We start from the raw sequence: 22,176 nt of genomic DNA on the forward strand, positions 1-22,176 counted from the left end.
ACTCCCTATGGTGCTGGACGCTTGGCGTTTTGAAGTTGTTAATTAATTTTTACAGCCAGGCTTCCAGCTGGAGCCTGCTGTAGAAAAATAACATAATTACATTTCCACATCACATTAAAGGTGACGGTTTGCAGGCAGAACATTTGGCCATGCAGAGACAAGCCTAATGGAAAGCTGAAATGTCATGTTACACCAGTTCTTTAGGAGTAAAGCTTATGTCATGCTACAAGACATTATATCACGGTGAGACAGACAGAACGATCACTCACAAGAGCTCCTAAAGCACTTAATCAGCACTGACGCCTCGCTGGCATTGTAAAATAATGTTGTCTAAAGTTACTTTGACTCATCGGCCCTCTAGCCAGAACATTTAGTCATACAGAGAGAGGCCAATGGAAAATTGAAAAGTTACACACTATACCTTGAAATGCCTCAAATGTCTGCTTTGTCTAACTTCCAGAATAACTTCAGAACAGGTAGAAACAAACTATAACCAGCTAATAAACACTGCTGTCACTCAGTCACTTTATTTCTGCTCACCAAAATCATGACTCCCTTTGTTTAAAGCTGGAGATGACCCCCATCTCTCTCTCTCTCTCTCTCTCTCTCTCTCTCTCTCTCTCTCTCTCTCTCTCTCTCACCAGTGTAAGTGCTTGGTCTCTTTACCATTTCCATCCCTCCCACTTTCTCTCTCTCTTTCACACACTCACTGTGATACCCTCCCATCCATGTTCCTGCCCCCCTCCCTCCCCTCCCTCCCCTCCTTCGTCTCTTGCCCTCTCTCTCCCCTTCTCTCACTCAGCCCACATTCAGTGACATCACAACTTAATTACCCAATCACCAGTGGGCCAATCTGTCACTGTCAAAGTCCTGGCCAATCTGCCGCTCTATGATAATTTTCTCCAGCCAATGGCAGTGAGTGTGGCTCTGCTAGTGCAGTATATAATCCAGGCAAGAAGAGAAACAGATGATTGTTTACATGAGGACAGATAGAACACTTGCAAACAGCTTCCTGTCATGTTTTGTAAAAGGGGAGCAGTGTCACTGTCCAGCTGGAAAAGAATAAACTCAGGCTTCATCAGCAGAAAGTGTAAAGAGGTGTCCGGTTGATTGACAGGTGGTCTCTGGGAAAGGAAGAGCAAGAGGAAGATGAAGTATAGGCACAAAAAGAGAAACAGGAAAAATATACTGTTGATCAAATCATTTCCTTCTTACTGCTGTTATAATGACCACATGACCCCCCCCCCCCCCCCCCCCCCCCCCCAAACACACACACACAACACACACACGCACACATACTTCTCAGCACTGACTGCCAAATCAAGCAGGGTGAGTAATTTTAAACATGACATGCAAGCTTGTCTATGAAATGCAGAATTCCCTGTCTGTATATACACACCTGCTCTAGTTAAAGCCAGACCATCTGAGAGAGATGATGACAATAATCATGATGATGATGATGAGCTATTTCTGTGTTGAGTCAGCACCAAGTCAAAAGCCAATCATTACATTACAGTCCCCTGACCCCTCCCCATTTTAATTTTCTCCCATTTTCTGTATATTTTCTAATTTACTGTATTTCTGCAGGACTCTGTGAAGAGGGACACAAGTGAGGAAGAACACCAAGAGTTATTCAGCTTGTTATTCTTGTTAGTGAAATAGGAACTGACTTTTCATGATTACTTTTTATTACAACTGGCATTGCAAATAATATGAACTGAAATTCACATGTGGATTTGTGAAATTTGTGCTTTACGGTGTTGACATAGATGTAGAGATAAACCCTCTGTCTCCCCTTGCTTAACGCTTGACTGCTGTCACTCCCAACCTGGTCTCAATGGGGTATAGAGAGAGACCAGTAGACACTCTTGTGTTAATGTTATTATTACAAACGGGCAGTGAGTGGGGCGAGGGGAGGGGAGGACATAATTGACGTTTTATCGAAAGAATGATAAAAAAAAGGAAGATTATTAAGATGGTGGTTATGATGTCGACTTCCCTCCTCATAGTTTCTCATTAGTTGTTGATGTGACAGCTGTTGACCACCAGAGGGAGACATGTACAGGACAGTAGGATGGAACGTTTTATATTTGAATCACTGCTGAGAAAGAAAGGAGAGGTTGTCACACTGGTTTTCAGTAGTGTAGTGCAAACACTAACATGCATTGGTTTCTTCATATTTGCATGCTCAGCCAACTTATTTGAAAAACATGTATTTAAAATATGGGCTGTTAAGACTGTGAACAATGATCATACATACTGAGAGAGGAAAGTTTGAATTAACTGATTCGCCTCTTCAAAGGGTTTTATTAAAGCATGAACTGAGTACATGATGATCTTCTTCAACAACAGCAGAGATCACTTGTCTGTTGCTTTGAAAAGTTAGCGCCCAACGTGGGGCTCGAACCCACGACCCTGAGATTAAGAGTCTCATGCTCTACCGACTGAGCTAGCCGGGCACGTATGGTGCCATCTGGTGGTCGATTCATACGGGAAAAGCTATGATTGACCTAGTCAAAGGCACAACGAGTAGGATTTTATTAAAAACAATGCAGGTTATAGACTGATACAGATCTCACACGTCTGATCTCAAATCTCACTTGTGACTGTGTCTGGCAGGGTCTGTATCTGCAGGGCCCTGCCTTCTGCCTGTGCTTTATTTCCCGGTGTTTGAGACGTTGTGGGGGGGGGGGGGGGGCTCAGGTGGCATGTGCTCTGTCTTTCATGAAAATCAACATCACATCGTTGTTTAGTTGTTAAACCAGTAGGGTTGACTATATACTAAAACTTGTACGCTTGCATGCATCAGAACCCTATTGCCCTCTGCCTTCGCTCTCCAATGAGTCCTCAGCGGCAGGTAAATTCTTTACATTCAAACGATCCAAAACTGCAACAATAACGGTGTGAAAACGACACAGAGCGCCTGCAAGATGAGTGCACGATCACAGGAGAGGAGAAATGTGAGGTAAAGCAGAATTTGGCCTTTTCACAGCAGACTTTTGTAACTGTTACATTTCATTACAGAAGAAGTGTGCCTTTTTTAATGTTAGGCTATTGGTTCCACGTGTGCCTTTCAATTAATTGTGGTTATTTGTGCAAATACATCCTTCGTATATAAGTGCGAATAATACACATGCTACCATGTATTGTATATGTAATATAATGTATATAAAAAATAGCCTTTGCATATAATAGAGGTAGACTGATGTCTACCTTGTAAAACTGCTTACCTGCCTATGAGGACTCATTAGAAACGATATAGACTGCGCTCCTGGGCTTTAGCGTTTTCCTATTATTCAACATGTGAGCAGTAATCAAAATATCCCGCCCAACGTGGGGCTCGAACCCACGACCCTGAGATTAAGAGTCTCATGCTCTACCGACTGAGCTAGCCGGGCTGGTGTTGATGTGGAAAGTCAGACTCACCGCTGGGGGCACTATACTATCTAAAGAGAAACGTCTAGTGTATGAATGTGTTGTGTGAATGGCTGGATACTGGCTTGTAAAGTGTGGTCGGTAAGACTAGAAAAGCACTATATAAATCTAGTCCATCAGCATCCTTAGATAAATGGTCATTTTGAGTTACTTAGAAGAGTTTGACGAATATTTTTCTTCCAAATGTTGAGGCTATAGCTTCTCATATCTGTAAACCACAAAGAAAGACAAGCAGCAAAAGTTAAATACATAAATAAAAAAATAAATAAATAAATAAATAAATGCCCATATAAGTCATCATATAGGCATCATACAGCGTCACCTGCATTCCACCGGATGTCATCATATCTAAAATACCAATCTGCTGCTGCAAATGACATCTTCTGAGCTGGCTTATCACATTTTTTCAAATTAATTGAATAATTGTTACTTTTTTTTTTTTCCATCAGAACATATAAACTGAATGAAACCGCCAGAATTTCAAACGTGAAACTAAGATTGAAGTCAGGAACAGAGAACATTTCTTGTAAAACAATTATTTCGAAACCTACATCTAATGTTTCATCACTGAGTATATTTAGGTTCCGTCACAATCAGCCAAACTAATTTGTAATGAATAGTAATATTAATAGGTGTATAAGTTACAATGTTTTGAAAGTTTGAATGATAAATAAATGAATCCATCCGACAGACGCTGTTCTTGTCTCTGCTGTCTTCTTTCACTTGTTCCTCAAAGTTTTAAAAGCGTCTGCTTTTCATCTGATTCCATGGATTTGGAGCTGCTTAGTGATTGGTTGCAGGCGAATGAGGCAGCCAACCAATCACCTTACTCGGGAATAAACCAGAACGAACCATTGGCTGGGGTGAGCAGGCATGTGTCTCGTGACGTCACTGAATTCCTACCAATAGCATCTCTAACCACACCCACGGAGCTCATTTCTATTCATTAGGGTCGCAGATTTGACTGGTGATTGGATGAGAGACGCACAGAGGCCAAGTGAATTAGAGTTTTGACACTGTTACTCTGTTTTTTCATGTTTAAGAGAAAAAAATTAAGCTTTTGTTTGAAGAATAAAACTCTTAAACATGAGCAACAACCAACAGCAACATGAAATAATGAATAAATTCAGGAAAAGGAGGATACTTTGAATCAGCACAAATATACAGTTTTATTTTCAGTCTCACAGGGGACATGAATAAATGTCCTGTATCAGACAAAATGGCAGTTTTTTTTTTTCCAACAACATCCAAATGTAAACAAAATAATTACTTTGTCTTTGGCTTTTTTCTACTAAGAAAATTTTTAATATCTATTAACATATTTAACTCAGAAAATAGGCATTATTCTTTAGAACTCTGGCCACGACATTTACGAGCGGTGTCTCATTTTCTTTAAGGTCCTTTTCAAGAATTAAATGTGCAGTTATTCCCTTTCCTTCATGAGGGGAATGCTTTTTAAGAAAAATATGGGTTTTACTGACAGTGAAACAGTAACATATTGCCTTAACACAGTGCTGACATTAGTTTAGTGTCAAGCATCTTTACATTCTTTTCCAGTCTTTAACCTTTGTTTAAGGAACACAGTCAACAACAACAGCCTTTATCAATGTGACCCTTTCAGTGCACAAACGACGTCACTGTGTGTGTGAGTTTATAATGACATGGCTCAAACGAGAATATTCATGTGTTTAAGCTTCAACTTAAAAATATTTGCTGCATTTTATTCTTATTTTCCAGATGGGCCTCAGACTGATGAAGCACTTTCCACACTAACTCACAGATAGTAACAGTTTACTGACCTTTGAAAACGCAAGATTTTGCTGAAATTTTTATGTGACATTTCAGGGAAAAGACCTTTATGTAAAAAAACGTCTAATTTTAAATTTGTATATATCAATAAAATGCAAAACAACAAATAAATCCTCCTGTGATTTTTAATAAATGAGAGTGGAAGATCCTGCTCCACCAAAATCAAAGTAACAGATTGCTTCATTCAGAGGCCCAGCTGGAACTTGAGTCTTTACTTTTCCTTTCAGTGTCATTTGGCCTGTGAATGATACCTCCACATGAATGTGGCCTAACTTCACTCCCCGCACAAATAAATTAATCACATGTCAGACATAATGTAACAAAACACCATCACACATAAAAACAAAGTCCTATTACTGACGGGTTAATTGCTGTATAAAGCAGCCTTTTGGCCAACAGGCTTGTAGTGACCTTCCCTTTAGTCTGTTACTATAAAAAAATAGCTTTGGGACTAGAAACGACTCTCTCTCGAGAATCCTACATTTGTCTGGTCCAAGTCATTTCAGTATGGACCATTTGATCTGCTCCTTGGCTGACTGCAGAACCTGGAAAACACAAAGAAAGCACACAAGAGTGGATGAAATATGATGTAGTGTGAAGTAATTAAGTAAAAACTGAAAATCAAGAATAAGTCAAAACTGCAAAACATTAAAAATTATGCTGTGGCGTCATGGGTGCAATGCGAGTGAATGCACAGACGTTAATACATTACGATATACGACCTTATGCACTGTACAATCAGTCAGTGTGCTCCAGTGAATGGAGAATGCGTAGCTATACAGGTACTGTTGTACTCATTGGGACTTTCGTGGATTATTTTACTCATAATACCTCATTAACTGAACATGTCACCATTATAACACAGTTATTATGTTCAGTTAACTAAGAAAAACCTGGTTCTTGTTTTTATGCAATTTCATGTTCAGTGTAAGTCAGAAAAAAGAGAGAAAAACTGAATTTATGAGTTTATTTACTTGTTTGCTTCTAGAATTGTACAATGTTGCAGCACCACTGTTCACCCACTAGAGGTCAGACTGAGCACACAGGCAGACAACTGAGCCACTGAGTGGAGTTTCATTCAAGTACTGCAGGGATAAGAACATATTTATCTCTTGTTGTTCCATTGTCAAACAAAATGTTTCAGTCTCATCAAACACCATAAAAACACAGTCCTTCATGTATTAATTAATATTAAAGTGCAGCATTTTTCCAACCACAGAGTGCTTTCAGTAATTCCTGCAATGTTTTCATTAACTAACTTTACTGGAGGAGAAAGTGTATTTTGGGTGAATTCAGTGTTAGCAGGACACTATTAAAACATATTTCCATAGAAAGCACAAAAAGGAACTACAACATATTTATTAAAAGCTCATTACATACGGCTCATACTGAACTATAGTTGCAGTAGTCAGTATGTCCCTCAGCAGCTTGAAGTCTATTTTAGTAGCACATATTTTAATAAATAATTAAAACAATCTTTTCTCAGAACATTGTGTGGAGTCATTTGGCCTTTGGCTCAATGACGCCTCGACGTGTGTACAGACCAACTACACACTCAAACCAAAGCAATTCGGTTTAATCAAGTTAAAACCATTTTTACACTTCTGACTGCTGAACTTCACTACCACCTGCAAACCCACAGGGTTAAATAAAGTTACATCAATTTTTTTTTAGAGCCAGCGGTTTTCCAAGGGAAGTACAGGGGACAAATGTCAGACAAGTTCTCAATCAAGACTTCATTTCAGCACTGAGCTCGTTGTTCCTCATGTTAACAACAGGGGGCACATGGAGCTCAGGTAATTCCACTGCAGCGAAGGATCCTGGGAAATTGATTGCTATAGTATGCAGTGCTTCACCTATCAAGGTGTGTTTGTTACAGCTTAATATGTTGATACATATGTTTTGACTACATAAATATGAAGCTGTACTGTGTGATGTTATAAGACTGCAGACTGCACTTTACAGTACAGCAGCAGAAGTTTCACCTCTGTGAGCTGTGCACTTAATCTGAAAGCAAACTGTGGCTGTTTTCACACACAAGAAGACAGAGGACGAACTTGAAATGTCCAGTGTTCAGGTAACAGTGGCTGGATCAACACCTGTGGTGGAACGTCACTAAAGTACAGCACCAGTCAAAAGTCTGGACACACCTCATTGTTTTTCACTATTATTATTATTTTCCACATTGTAGGGAGCTTTGCATACTGTTGGCATTATCTAATCCAGTAAAATGAGCCTGAGACACCTTCCAAGGCACACCCAAAGTAAGCTGATGTCTGTTCTTTAACCACTAGGGGCATGTGCAAGTTTTTGGTCTCTTTTGAAAGGTACCACTCTGAAGGTGACTCTGTGGGACCTTTTAGTTGGGAAAATCAATGAGACCACACCATAAAGCCTTACCTTTGACCAAGTTCCATAAAAATTCATACACCTGTCCTAAACCCAACAGAGATGGCTGATGAGGTGAAAAGCTGCCGACAACTGTTCAGCCTACATGGAAACTCCTGGTGGTGACCTCATGAAGCTGATTAAAATAATGCCAACAGTGTGCAAAGCTGTCATCACGGTGGCTATTTGAAGAATCTAAAATAATAAACATATTTTGCTTTGTTTTCACTTACTACACAATTCCATGTATGGTCTTTTAGAATTTTGATGTCTTCAGTATTTATCTACAATGCAAAAATCTAAATGTAAAATAATAACTACACGACGGCTGTAATCCACTATCTGACAGCTCTGAAGTCAAAACAGTGAAACACTTTTCTGCGTTAAGTGTACTTTGTCTTTTGACACTTTATGTAAATCTTGCTGCTAATATTTACTTATTTACTTATTGACTAAAGTGACACTTCACTAATGCATTAGTTGCCAGCATTGCTGCTTTTACTTAGGTAAAGGATCTGAATACTAACTCCGCCTCTGGTCAACAAACCTCCACGGTGCCACAGCCACTGGTGTAACGTCCTTGTTTTCCCTCTAGCTCATAACCGTCATCACTGTCAGGCAGTTTTTTTTCTTGTTGACAAGGTTTAATAACGTGCCTCAGTCTGTGTGTTTCATCGTTGTAGCTGTGTGTGCCTGATCGGCTAGCTACTGCTGTTTGAACTATACTCATCCATTTGATATATAAGGGTTACTTGTTATGGAACGGCAGCAAAGCAGGGACATTTATTCCCCTGAGTTTGTCTTTCAGGCAGCACTTCTGACCAGGCTTTATGATGTTATTTGGGGTACTTGTGTCGTCTGGAAGGAGGCACTGCCTTCAAGACTTATGTCAGGGAACAAGTGGCTCCAGTGCTCAGTCAACGTCACAGATTACAGGAAAGACTGTTCGATGGCTGGCTGCAGCCTTACTCTAGAAGGTGTGCACTGATATGTAACTCTGGCTATTTTTAGATCTGGGGGGTTAAAGATATGAGTGGAGTGTTTTATCATGCTGTATATTTGAAGTCCTATGCACGGATGACTAACTTAAAACACTGACTCAAAAACATGACTAAAATAGTGTTAAGTGCTGACCTGACTGGCACCCCAAAGGTACCCCATTCTGTAAGACGGTATATGGTAAATCCCCCTGCCCAGAGGTGGGTATATAGCAAAAAGCTGCATATACACTCCACTGAGACTGTTTGATACAATATAACGCAATAGACTTCATCCTCCATGTGGAGGCCATGTGCTGTAGTTTAGTCTACAGCAGGGATTCACAACCTTCTCTCAACTTTGGGTCCTGACTTCCAAACTGGCTAATTTCTGCCTAAACACCCTAAAATTAGACCCTGAGCAATTACTAATAACATACGAATATTACTCAAGTGAGAAAAGTTTACAACTTGTTACTTCTTTGCATGATCAATGCCACTTTGGTATTTGTAGCTTATATTTGATGTTTTGTGTGACAAGAAATGCAAATTAAAAAATCAATTCCCCTGACCTGTAAAAAGTTCAAATACCTTTGACAGGCAGTGTAGCAGTCCAGCACTGATTATATAACGTTATGGCAGAGTATTATCACAGTGTGTGGTGCGCTGTGAAACAGTAGAATAAACTATTTAGTGCAGTGTGTGGCTGTGGTGAAGTTAGTAGAGACTTACGTTAGTGGTGAGAGCCAGTTTCTCTGTTATGTGCTGTCAGGGTTAAAGCAACAGATAAAGAAAAGCTTAGAGCATGAGTACACACACACACACACACACACACACACACACACTCTTCTACAAGCAAGCAAGCATAAGAACATGTCCATGCACATGTTCATTCCTGCGCACAAGCCTGAAGACATGACAGCAGTTAAAGACACAAGAAAGCTTATTAGAGAAACACTCAATGAAGGAAATGACTAAGAAAGAGCCACAGGAGCACCACTGCTTTAGTGATGGAACGCTATTAAAATGGATAAGATCTTTATGGTTAAAGAGCTCTCTGATCAAAGACAGAGTTTTCCAGCTGCCCTGTACTTACAGAGCTGCAGAAGCTCTACTGGACGTTAATCCAACTGTCCATTTATTTATCCATCAATCCATTCATTCACAGTTGAGCCTATTAGTGCTGGCTGCTGCGTCGGAGACGAAACCAAGCTAGCTGCTATCTTAGCATGCACGGTGAGCTAAAGCGTTCGCATGCAGCCTGGCGATTTAGCAGACAGAATGTCAAACTGCTAGCAATCATTCTGTCGGAGAACAATCAGCTTTCTGCCATGAGGTCAGCGTGTTTCTGTTTAAACAGACTGTGTGGGAGGTAAGCTCTGTGATACCGTAAGTACAGTTAATAACAGTACAGAAAAGAGGTGAACATGCAGTGTTTGCAACCAGCATTGTGTCTATATGAGGGGCTGTGTGCCAGCAGCCGGTTAGCTTAGCTCAGCGCCTGGAAGACTGGAAACAGCTTGCATGGATGTGCATTTCCACTTATGTGGCTACGTGCGTGCGTAAGTGCACTTCTGCGTATGTGAGTGGACTGTATTCATACGTATGTTTGTACAGCTCTATCAGCATCACTTTGTGATCATGTGTTTGTGTTTGTTACCTGGGCCACGCTTTGTTCTGATAATGGGTTTTCATCCGCCTGTAAAACAAAATGACATCATTGTGTGTACAAGAGAAAAATGGAAAACTCATGCAAAATACTTAACACACACACACACACACACACACACACACACACACACACACACACACGATACAAAAGCAGAGCACTGCAAACACCATTAGATGTGTAGACACACCCTTACATACTGTGGATCAGTGACATTCAAAGCGTGTTTGTTAACAGCTCAGCCAATCACAACTCATATTAGAAATGAAAGCTATGCTAGTGTTGGGCTCTAGGGCTGCCACTGTTGCTCTGTTGGTCAGTCCACCTCTTTGGTCCAGATTGAAATACCTTGACAGCTTCTGGAGGGATTGCCATGATATTTTGCGCAGACAATCATGATCCTCAGAGGATAAAGCAAACTCGATTTGGTGATTCCCTGACTTTTCCTCAAGTGGCACCAGCAGATCAAAGTTTTAAAAAAAAAGAAAAACGCCAGCCTCAATCACGCTTACTCTCTGTTAGTCAGCATGCTCTCTCACCATCAATTTACCTCATCTGTCTCGCCCGTCCCTCCTTCGTGCCTTCACTGCCTCTATCTCTCTCTCATTCACTCATTCATTCTCTCTCTTCACTTCACTGTCTTTCTCTCTCTCTCTGTCTCTCACCCTCCGTCTGTCTGTCTGTCTGTCTGTCTGTCTGTCTGTCTGTCTACAGCAGCTGGCTCTTGTCTGTTTGTCCATCTAGGTTACCGGTGATGTAATCAAACAGGACGAAGCCATAGGCTGGCTCTGACATTAGCTGACATCAATCAGGAGAAGAGAGGCAGGGAGAGGGAGAGAAAGAGAGGTGAAGCAGGTAAGAGTCGGCGAGAAGCTGATGAGAAAAGCTGTGGGAGGCTACAGTAGGAATCTTAATGTGGTCTCTCTGAACTGGCCAATCAGCTGCTCTGATTTTTGTTTTTAGACAATAACATTTGTTTTCCATTTTGTCATCCGATGATTCAAATCAATAAATAAACTGATATGATTGGTAGTTGAAAATGACTGACAGTCATCTTACCCTGTAGTTGACCTTCTGTAGGACCTGCTGGGGGTCACTCTCCAGAATAACCCTGACACAGGATAAAGCAGCCAATCAGGACTAAATACAACACAAGCGGGACTGGGAGTATTTATGGGCTTATTTTCTGACATTTTAGAGACAAGACGGATATTCAAAAAAGTAAATCAACATCAACATTAAGAATAATTGTAAGCTAGCTCAAATATTAGCCAGTTTGAACATACAGTAAATAAAAGGTTTGTGTTGCACTTTATTTTGTCGATGGAAAAAATTGCACATATTTTTCTTTAACTCTGACCTCTAACATCATTTCTGTCTTACCCTCCATCAATGATTTCATCCACAACCAGGAACACTCCCTCCATGTTGTCCAGTAAACACCTACGCTCTACATTTTTCCTGCAGAAAAAAACACCACAATTAGGCAAAGGAACACTTTGACATTTGGGGAAATGCTTTTATTTGTTTCCTTGTAAGATTGATCCAGGAGATGGTTAATTTAGCATAACGACTGGAAACAGTGGGAAAAAGCAAGCCCGGCTAGCCATCTGTGCAGCACGAAGACAGTGGTATCAATCTACCCATCTCACTGTCAGAACGAAAAAAACGTCAAACTGTTCCTTTAATGTCACAGTCAATCCATCCTGTCCTCTAAGAGCTCAGATCAAATTAAGATTCTAATTGAACGTCTAACAGCCAGGACACAGTGATATGCTTTCTAAGAATCTGTAAAGAATACACTATGTGGCAGCAGTTGGTCAAACATTATGCACAGGTCCGCACGGGGAACATTTACTGCTCAAGTTTAAAAGAAATGAGAGCCTTCAGCAGCTTCTCTGATTTTTCACTGCTAAATTTAGGACATTTACATATTGCACCGTGCAACTTAGAATAGCCTTATACTCTTTCATACTGTATAATAATATAATCTCTCCATGTCTCTGTCGCTCACACTCTGCATTACTACTGCATCGGTTCCCATGGCAACCACATTAGCCGCTGTTTGGCTGATAATGTTGCAGTCAACGGCGAGGGATCCTGGTGTGCAACACACTGACACACACAGACGGCTTTGGAAACTAATCTCGTTGCTTTCTAAAATGACATATAAATGTCTAAAAATGAGGAGCAGGTGTCACCGTGCCGTCGTTCAGCCGCCTCGCTGGAAAAACAGCATTTTACAAATTAAATCACGGTTGCTTTTCAGGTAGAACGCTGCTGTTGAATTTTACATCAAATTCAACATGGAGACTCATTATCTCTCTGAGAGGCTCTGGTTGGACGGATGGCAGTGCTACTGTGGAGATTAGCACTGATGATTCATGAAAATGCTCTAACATGATGATAGTGCATGTGCACGGAGAACATCTCGTTGTCAGTCCAACAACACTACTCATGCTGTCAGATATCACAGAGCATTTTTCATTTAGAAGCAGAATGTCTGTGTGAGGGCTGTCCTATGTTCTGTCCTCCGGGAATGTATTAATTCACTCATTCATTCACTCATGCAAGACTCCATGAGGAAATGTACCTGAGGATCTGATTGAGGGACTCAAACAGGCAGTTCAGTACGGACAACAGCATCAGCTAGAGAGAAAAAGACAGAGGAACATTTTGACATGGTAGCACTTGATTTTAAAGGTTCAAGCAAAGTTCAAAAACAACCTAAACCTTTGATATAGCTAACATGCTAGCGCGTATTTGCCTATTTACATATCCAGCAGAGAAACCTGAGAATTCAAGTCCAATAGTCACACTCTTCTCTTTGTAGCTCTATTTTGGTCTGCACCAACTCCTGAGGGAGATATGTGTCTGTTTAGCTGCTGAATACACTATAACCTTGTCTGCCTTGTGTGTCTTTATCAGAGATTTTTGGTGAAAACCGCTTTTCTTCATAGGTGAAGCTGCTTCGAAGTGTTTTTCAAGTCTTTTAGCTACATTTAGCATCACTGTCAGGCCACTTCAAGTCACATTTTCAGTGCCCCTAATCTCGTGTAGGAAGAACTCCATCTCTGCAGGCTCACAGAGGGGAAAATCTCTGAACAAGATACTGCATTAATGGTACATTCAAGATCCTCAGGTAGGTGTTTGATCACGTATGGGTTTATAAAAACAGGTAAAAACAAGCTCCCGGGCATTGGTATAAACTTTTCTGACCAAGTTTTAAGCATATTTAATAGTTTTACACCTAATTAGGCATAAATTAAGTAAAATTGTCATAGCTCAATTCATGCATCTGGTAAATTTTAAGGGGTGTTTTAATCCTTACAATGGTTTAATCCTTGCTGAGAATGGCTACCAACAAACGCACTATTAGGAGCCTAAAATTATTTCAGCTTTTTTTTATTTTATTCCATCATTTTCTGTAAAAAAAAAAAAAAAAATCCTGGATCAGAGAAAGCTCAATTTACACTACCTCGTTCTCCTGAGCGCTTCCCACCACATAGAAGAAGAGATCAATACTGCTCTTATAGACAATGGTCATCCCCTCCAGGAAAGCTATCTCATCTGCAGACAGGAGGAGAGACAGATGGGTTAGGGATAAAAAGAAGGACAGACTTACCTCTCTTTTATTCACATAATCACTTTATTTATTCTATTTCGCTTCTCAAGACATAATCCAAAAGTACACTGAATGGAACAACAGCAAATAAAAAAATGTAAAAGAGTTACAGCAGTCTTCATTCAGGGACGCTAGAGGAGAAGAAGGGAAAAAAATATGTGGAAGCAAATGAGCAGAAAAGAGAAAAAGATGAAGAAAGAAATAGGGAAATTGATGAATGGGGAACGGGAAAGGAAGGATGAGAGAGATTGACAGGGAGGAGGCCTTTGAGAAGGGACAGACAGGAATAAAGAAAGGCAAGGGGGGAGGTAAAGCAAGGAAAAGCAATGACAGGAGAGAGAAAAAATGTGAGCAGAGGTTGCAGAATGAGGAAAGAGGGAGGGAAGGAGACAAGGAAGGGTGAGGGAGTGAAGGGAGGCTTTAACGAAGGGAAGAGCAGTACAAAGGGAGGATGAGGTGGGAGGGAAGGTGAGGGGATATAGCATGACATGGGGAAAAAAAGAGAAGAAAGAAGAGGAGAAAAGGAGGAATGAAGGAGGAGTTTAGAACAAAAGCAGGAATATAGTGGCTGTGTGATAAGGAGAACAGGGCAGAGACTCAGGTGTCAGCCGCCTCTCCTGAAAATTACACTTGATACGCAGAAAGCAGAAACATGTCCATCATGTTTCTCTGAACAGACGAGTACTGCTGGTTTAAAAGCAAGCAGAAAATCCAAAAGTCACCATTTTTCAGCTTTTCCAGTTTCACACTAACATAGTATGGAATAGTTTGGCTACACAGCAGCAACTGAGCTATTTTAAAAAAAAAAGGCTTTAAGCTGGTATCATGTACAAGTGTTGGGCTACTAGACAGTAGAATGTGTAAGAGATGACACTGGAGACGTGTGTGAGTGTTCAGTACAATACACAGGGAGGGCCACATCCAGCAGACACAAGGACAGACAAACAGAGAGCAACTCACTGTCGGCTTTGTGGGTCTTGTTGAAGACATTCTTCTCAAAGTTCTTCTGCTCCTTCATGGAGGGGTACAGCTCACGGTCATAGTACTGAAGTAGACACATACAGGACATGAAACAGTGAGTGAACTTTGGCACTGACCCTTCAGGGGTAAGGGCATTTTATCAGCAATAGCCGCTCAGTGGATTTACTTTTTGTTTTTATTGTTAGTGATGGATTCTGCCATTCCCTTGCTGCATTCAAATTGCCTCCACACACACACACACACACGAGGGATTCATAGGAATCCATACAGCATGTAAGAGTTACTCTTGTAATTTGGGTGGGTGGTGTAGGGCGTTGTGCAATATCCTTGGTATGTATGTAGATCAACTGCTGTGGCTTCAGAGGCAGCTGGGTGTAGTCTCATAAATTGCCTCAAGTGATGTCACTCGAGTCACAGTTGGGTGGGTTTGAAAATGAAATATTTTGTGGCTGTGAAGTTAAAAAGAAGTGAGTTTACCAACGGCTCAAGGCTGCATTAGCCCCTGTTCCTGTAACGCACCTAACTCAGCAAACAAATTGTTGCCAGTTGAGTTGCATTGTGGGTAATAAAGGCACCAGGTTTTGAGACTCTGCTAAGCTAACAGGCTGCTGGTGGGGGATTCATATTTACTCCATGGACACAGTCATCTCATCTAACTCTCGGTGAGAAAACAAATAGGCATATTTCCCAAAATGTCAGAATATTCCTTTATGAGGAATTATAACAATCCTTTCATGGGGTTTTACTATTTGGAACCCTCATGGGGAAAAACACTTTGAAGTCTGGCTCGGGAATCCATATATCAAATACTTTTGTACTACAAACAAATGCACGCTACATGCAAATTCTTGCAGTGAATGGAAAGAAATGAAACTTGTCTTCTGTGTTCTTAAGAAGGGCAGCAGGGCAGTAAAATGAAGGTAATGTGCCGTTAATAGGCTAAATGTGACATCACTGGTATGGTCTTTTAACTTTACCTTGGACAGAAGTCTGTTGCCATCATTGTCAAGTATGAAAACAGCTTTCACTGTGTACAGGGAAGGTTCCTGCAACAATAAACAGAAAGAACGTCTTAAATATTTTAGCTTTGCTGAGTCACCTCAGGGAAACATTTAGGACTGGGAGAGGTCTGCTTCATACTGCCACGGATAGATTCAAAGCCATTTTTCCCACGTCTGGCCAGTGTGTTGCATCAACCTTTACTATCCAGACAAAGCCAGCTTTTCCAGCAACACCCTGCTTTACATTCACTCTGAGCCACACAGTCCAATGGCTTCCTACATTTGACCCTAGGCTGCATTCACAGCTTGTTTTATCTCTGCAGAGGTTTCATTTGGTTTCCTTCTGGCCATTCATCAAGGTTTGTTGTGTACTTTCTTTTCCAGATATGGAAATGACCAAATGACACTGTCCATCCTCCTGCACACACTTCATTCATCCTCTCCTCCATCCATGCGTTCGTCCCTGTGAAGAGTTTTCAGGCCCGGGACAAAGTTCTGTTATGCACTGACTAGCATAGATTCACAGTCAGAGTGTATCACAGAACTTAGACCAGGAGCTTATAACATTCTGTGTCCAGTATTGGGAGAAGTAAGAGTAGTTGCGTCAGCCACCTCAAACATAGTGTCTGCTGGTCTGCCACTGGCTGAACTTTGAGGTATGGTAAATTTCAGAAATGTGTTGGTTGAAATATATAATAAGCCAGTATTATGTCAAAGTCACCAAATACCATTGGTTTTAGAACCTATGTTACCTTAATTCATGTGCTCTCCTACTTTAACTCATTTTACATCATCGTGCATTTCAATCAAGTGTCAGGTCGGATTTGTCGACCATATTCCATGTTTTGCTTTTCAGCTCACACGGTTTATTCAATAGCATATTAGCATATCCGTTCTGCTAGTTGCTTCAGGCGGTATTGCAACAATTACAAGTAGCAGTTAGCAGGTCTAACTAATCTCCATGTGAGAACTAGCTGCTGTAGTGTGGTAAAACACTTCCTGTAGCCTCCAATGACTAGACTATGTTTGACCTTCCAAACAGCCGGTGCAGCCGGCAGCTGATTCCTGGTCCTGCCCTGTCCTGAGGGGAGCAGCTCTTTGCATAACATGACGGATGACGATGAACTCATCTAATCTCTAAAATGACTTACTTGAGATCAACAGCTTAATGACATCTGGATCAACATAACAACTAAATGGCTAAAATGTAAAAAATTGGCTGCTTGGTTTAAACATAATGATTTTCTGTAGTGTGCATGTTTCTAAGTAGGTCATGGACTCAGACAAAACCAGAAGACCAATTTGGATGTCTAGAGACAGTTCGCTAAAAACAACATCAAAGCTTCTTATAATTTGGACTTGGCGGTTGTCTAAACTGCAATTTTGAATAACATTTTGATTTTAACCACATTATGGGGACAATATACTAACAGGACATTCTGGGCACTTAGCTCATGCTGTAATAAAGAATAACTGACAGTAGCCGAGACCTCTTTGGGTTTTTCAAACGATGACAATGAAAAGCATGATGCAAAAAAAAGACCTTCAGATTAACATTTTTTGCTTCCATCTGTTTTGCTAAACAGAACCAGATGACTCACAGTTATTGTATTTTTCACAAAGTCTATATATTAGAGGAAAACCTTACTTTCCAGCAAGCTTTATGATCTCTCTTAAAACTAATTGAAGTCTAAATTTGGCACAGGCTTGGATGCAGCAAAGACTACAATCAAAGGATTTACAGCACAAAATAGGAAGAAGCGTCATTCCTCCAGAGGGAATGGAGGAAGAGAAATGTCTTTACAGAACAGTTTGACATTTTGCGGATTACGCTCATTTGTTTTCTTTCCAGCAATTAAATATATAGCTCAACAGAGTCAGAGTCAACAGCTGTTAGCGTAGTTAAGCACAAAGACTGGAACCAGGGTAAAACAGCCAAACATCATTTCTACACTTTGGTTTTTGAACAGATTACGCAGACAAGATACAACATGTTAATTAGTGAGCTTCAGAAATGTTGGTAGGTGGATTTTGTTACCTTTGGAACGAGGCAGGCTAACTGTTTCCATTCATTGTGCTTTCCAGCTGTTAGCGTCAACCGTCTCCTCAAACTCTCAGCAAGAAAGCAAACGCGTATTTCCCAAAATGCCACTTTTTGCAACATTTCTACTCTGGTAGGCTATTTGAATGTAAAATATAAGAACTACAGGTGATTCATTCCATGACTCAACTGTTTTATTTGCTTGATATTCGTCCTCTGGGATGGATCTGAAAAAAGTGCACATGAATACAATGCTTTGTACACATGACTTAAGACACAGATTGCTGATTTTCCCCATCAGCACATGAACGCAGCATAGTGGTTACTACTAAACATGAAAAACTGGGGAATCCTCACATCTGGATCAAAACCAAGTCAAATCAGTTTTGACATTTACCTGCTTTTGTCCTGTTCTTTTATGGAGGTGTGTAATGTTGGTGGTTTGGGAGCTTTATTCTTCTGTCTGAATACGATCATCCAGTGGTCGTAGGTTTTAGCCAATGGCCCTTAACTGTGGACACCTGTTGCTTATTGGCATTGCTTTGAGATAATCATATAATGAGATGCTTGAGGAAATGTTTTGTGCCTGATGAGGATCTACAACAGGTCAAATCATTACGCAGCATCAAAAACAGATTCCACTGGATTTTGCCCGTATAGTGGCACCTTTTTTAACTGAACCACACACTGATCTCTGATCAGTTTGAATTGTGTAAATAATGTGGGGTTTTTTTTAGTTGAATTCATTTTTGATTACACATCTTTTTATTCCTCGTCCACACTAATAACACCACAATCCAAACTCTGCAAAAATAAGCCCTTATGATGTTGTCAGGATTATCTCGACTTGAACTTGGAAACAAAAAAAGTACAAAAGAAAGCCTCTATTAAAAACTCATGGAAAAAACATGCCATTGAGTTGCATTATGGGAAAAGCAGGATTCAGTGTTTTGGATCTGAACTCTAGGGAGTCTGGATATCTCAGCTTCTGCTGCACAGATTTTGACCTTTCTTCTTTTTTTTTTAAATCTGTCCCTTGAGAGTCGCTCAGCTTTATGGACATGCAATGCTAAATTGCTGAAGTACCTTTAAGTAAGATTTTGAGTGCACGACTTTCACTTGCAATGGAATATTTTAAGTGACCAAAAGCTATCACGAATTATTTCCCACTGATGCAAATGACACCTGTAGAGAGAGACAGACACACAGACTGAGGGGAGTGGGAGGGAGAGAGGAGAGAGACAGAGACAGGCAGAGAGACAGTAGGAAAGCAGAACAAGATACATGTGCCAAAAAAAAACTCAAAAGAAGTGAAAGGACAAACAAGAGATTGAGAAAGAGCAGCGGTGGAAGAAAAAGCACGCTCAAACCATTTACTTCAGGAAAGGGAGCAATTCAGCGACCCAAAAAATGCTCCATTTAAAGTAAAACTTGCACATTAAGTCTAAGTAAACACATCAGCAAGTGCCATGCAACTTTCCTGAAGAAAAGCCGCAAGTGGCTGCAAGTGGCAAATACAGGATACTGATAATTGTGAAATCACAGCGAAATAATTTCAAAGTCAGCAAATCAGCTCAGTCATGTTGGTTATACGATACTTATCTAAGGTTTCCTAGAATCAGCTAACTTTCACAACAACAAGGCTGAGCTGAGGTGGAGCTAGTTTGAGTACACTGAAGTCCAGTTTTATAGTTTAATCTACGTCCATGTATCATATCTATGAGATGATCGTAGGGTTACTTTGGAAAATACTAGGTTAAAGTTGCTAGAGTTGATAGTTAAATGTGGTGGAGAAAAACTGGAGGCTAGTGGACAAGAAGTAGCATCACGGATGTACTCAGGTAGTGTGATAAGTAACATCCATCCAAAATAGAAATGCAGAAGTCAAGCATGTGTAACTCGCAGTTTAAGCTATGATAAAGCAACACACTGTACAGGCTGCTCGTGTGTTTTCTATGTGAATATTATAATGAAAAATACTTTATATTGTATATAGTAAATACATCTGATGGAGCAAAGAGCACAATACTTGCCTCTGTCGTGGAAAGTGGAGTACTTTAAGTAAATGAGTAAATGTACTTAGTTACTTTACAGCACTGAGAAAAAGCGAAAAAGAAAGAGTGAGACAGAGACCTCAGAACAGCCAGCTGACAGAGAGAACTGGAGTAAATGTGAGAAGAGACAGAGTGAGGGAGAGGCTGAATAAATGGTGCGCAAGGCAAGCACGGAGAGAGAGCGAAAGAGAGAGAGAGAGAGAGAGAGAGAGAGAGAGAGAGAGAGAGAGAGAACGGTGGACGTGGCACCTACTCTGCTCTACACGTCAACCGATCTGTGCACAAGCAGACATTCACGCACAGACCCGCTTTGACTTCAGCACACACTCGCACTCACACGCTACTTCCCCTTCTGTGTGACACAGACAGGATTGTGTCTCTACAAGTGGTCCCTGCAGGACCTGAAGCTTTGGCTTCCAGGCGGCAGGAGAACTGTCCTGTTGCGCTCTGCACCGGACTCACTGTGGATAAGTGGATAACAGCTGTGGCTCAACCTCTCTATTGTAATGGAGTTAACTTAACACCCTGATAAGTAGTCGCACTGTAACCAGCACAGACAATTTGTACTATTTTTACCCGCATAGAAGGAAAAACTGGCTTTTAGACGCGCTGTCTGCTTGTGGATCACTGTGCTCAGATCAGGCCTGCGCGTCCACAATCACACAACATGACGACCACAGTCCGGATCACACTCACATCAAGGAATTCAGGAATAAATACAACCTGTTTCACATTTCTGATCAGTCTGCAGCCCCTCCTCCTCCTCCCTCTCCCCCTCCTCTCCAGCTATTACCCACCACCAAAACTGCCATAATGCAACAAATGTCCCGCACGCGAATAAAAACAGTAGAAAAACAGTCCAGAAACTGACGCGGACAGAGCACTTCTTCAGCCCCACGTTCAACGCGTCGCTCCCCGAGCCCGGTGAACCGCGGAGAGGCTTACCGGAGACGTGGAGTCCATCGCTGCCGCCGCTGCCGTGCTCGCTCGGTGTGTTGACGTGGACAGCTCTGAGCTGTCACACCGAGATCACTGCTGCCTTTTTTTTTTTTTTTTTTTTTTTACGGAGCCGCCCGGGCGCGCTCCCGCTCCCGCAGCAGTCAAGCGGATAGAAGCACAGGAGCCGACGGCAGAGCGCGCTCCCGACACCCCTCCTCCTCCACAGCTCGCTGCCCTTTCATAATAAAAGTCTTAGTGCTCATTCAGAGGCTCTGATTTAGCCTCCAGTTTACCGAGATGTGTTGTGGATATGTTCATGATGTTTAACACTAAGACTGTGACATTCTGCATTTTTACATATTTTCCACAAATCCCATAAAAAGACCAAAATCATCAATGGACTGCCTGCGCAGCCAAAACTGATATAGCTAATTATTATTAGGCTGTTATTAAAAAAACACATCAGTGGGCCACACCATTGCACTGAGTGACCTGTCTCTTCATTATTTATATCATATTATTATATGCATTATGATGCACATGGGCACTGTAGTTTATTTGTGATTCAATCCCACATAAACCTGCTGTAAATACTCACTAATGTATATTAATCCACCGCTGAAAATAGTCCACAACAAATGCACAATTTCTTGCTGACTGAGTAACATTTGCTAAAAACTATAAAGGTAATAAATGAGTCTTTTTTTAAATATCTAAATTAAACCATATCTTTATATCCATGTCTTCAACAGGAAATAATGGCTTTGGGGCTGGGAGCCACAGACAGGTTAGGGAAGTTAGGGAAGTTGTTGTGTTGGTCTTGTCATGTTTGTTGACAGTAAGAAGATGTGGAATAACTTCTGCCTTATCCTTTGAATAAAATGTATGGCTAGTAGTGTGCAAGTCCTCTGTGGGGAATGGGGGCCACCCTGTGCATAGTGTTTGGGTTTTGTTTAGGCTTAGGACATTGCTTGAAGAGCAATACAAAAGTTTCAAGGTCACGACAGAGTGACATTTGAGCTAACCAGAGGGTTACTAGGGTGACTAGGAAACATGCAATCCTGCTTAAAGGAATTTTCAGCCATTCATTGCACTCACTTACAGTTGGGAGACTTGCAAGATACTGGTTGTTAAAAAAGAATGATCACCATCAAAGAGCAGAGGCTGACATGTTTTACCTTGCTTTCACATCTCTAGTTCAGTTCATTTGGTCCAGATCCAGGCACATTGCTTCCTTTCAGTTTTGGTCCAGTTCGT

General features: G+C 41.0%; 1 protein-coding gene and 2 non-coding genes across 5 annotated transcripts; all 3 read right to left on the reverse strand.

Annotated features, from left to right (window-relative positions):
- Window positions 1-2,386: 2,386 nt before the first annotated feature.
- trnak-cuu (transfer RNA lysine (anticodon CUU)) lies at window positions 2,387-2,459 on the reverse strand. The gene has a single exon. It is a non-coding gene; the product is annotated as a tRNA-Lys (tRNA).
- Window positions 2,460-3,325: 866 nt separating this feature from the next.
- Window positions 3,326-3,398, reverse strand: trnak-cuu (transfer RNA lysine (anticodon CUU)). The gene has a single exon. It is a non-coding gene; the product is annotated as a tRNA-Lys (tRNA).
- A 1,187-nt stretch (window positions 3,399-4,585) lies between these two features.
- copz2 (COPI coat complex subunit zeta 2) lies at window positions 4,586-21,096 on the reverse strand. 3 transcript variants are annotated; one of them, XM_076753144.1, is made up of 10 exons: window positions 20,926-21,096; window positions 15,862-15,930; window positions 14,864-14,948; window positions 13,757-13,848; window positions 12,872-12,927; window positions 11,662-11,739; window positions 11,338-11,389; window positions 10,270-10,308; window positions 9,342-9,374; window positions 4,586-5,789 (listed from the first exon to the last, which is right to left on the reverse strand). In XM_076753144.1, exons 1-10 carry the CDS (start codon window positions 20,941-20,943, stop codon window positions 5,742-5,744), a joined length of 570 nt encoding a protein of 189 aa, XP_076609259.1. In that variant the 5' UTR covers window positions 20,944-21,096; the 3' UTR covers window positions 4,586-5,741. The 3 variants fall into 3 exon arrangements, with proteins under 3 accessions (XP_076609259.1, XP_076609258.1, XP_076609260.1); XM_076753143.1 differs by lacking the exon at window positions 20,926-21,096 and adding an exon at window positions 18,117-18,207; XM_076753145.1 differs by lacking the exon at window positions 9,342-9,374 and having other exon boundaries at window positions 20,926-21,043.
- Between the last annotated feature and the right edge of the window lie 1,080 nt (window positions 21,097-22,176).

The sequence above is a fragment of the Chaetodon auriga genome, chromosome 16 (assembly GCF_051107435.1).
Source record: "Chaetodon auriga isolate fChaAug3 chromosome 16, fChaAug3.hap1, whole genome shotgun sequence".
Classification (NCBI taxonomy): Eukaryota; Metazoa; Chordata; class Actinopteri; order Chaetodontiformes; family Chaetodontidae; genus Chaetodon; species Chaetodon auriga.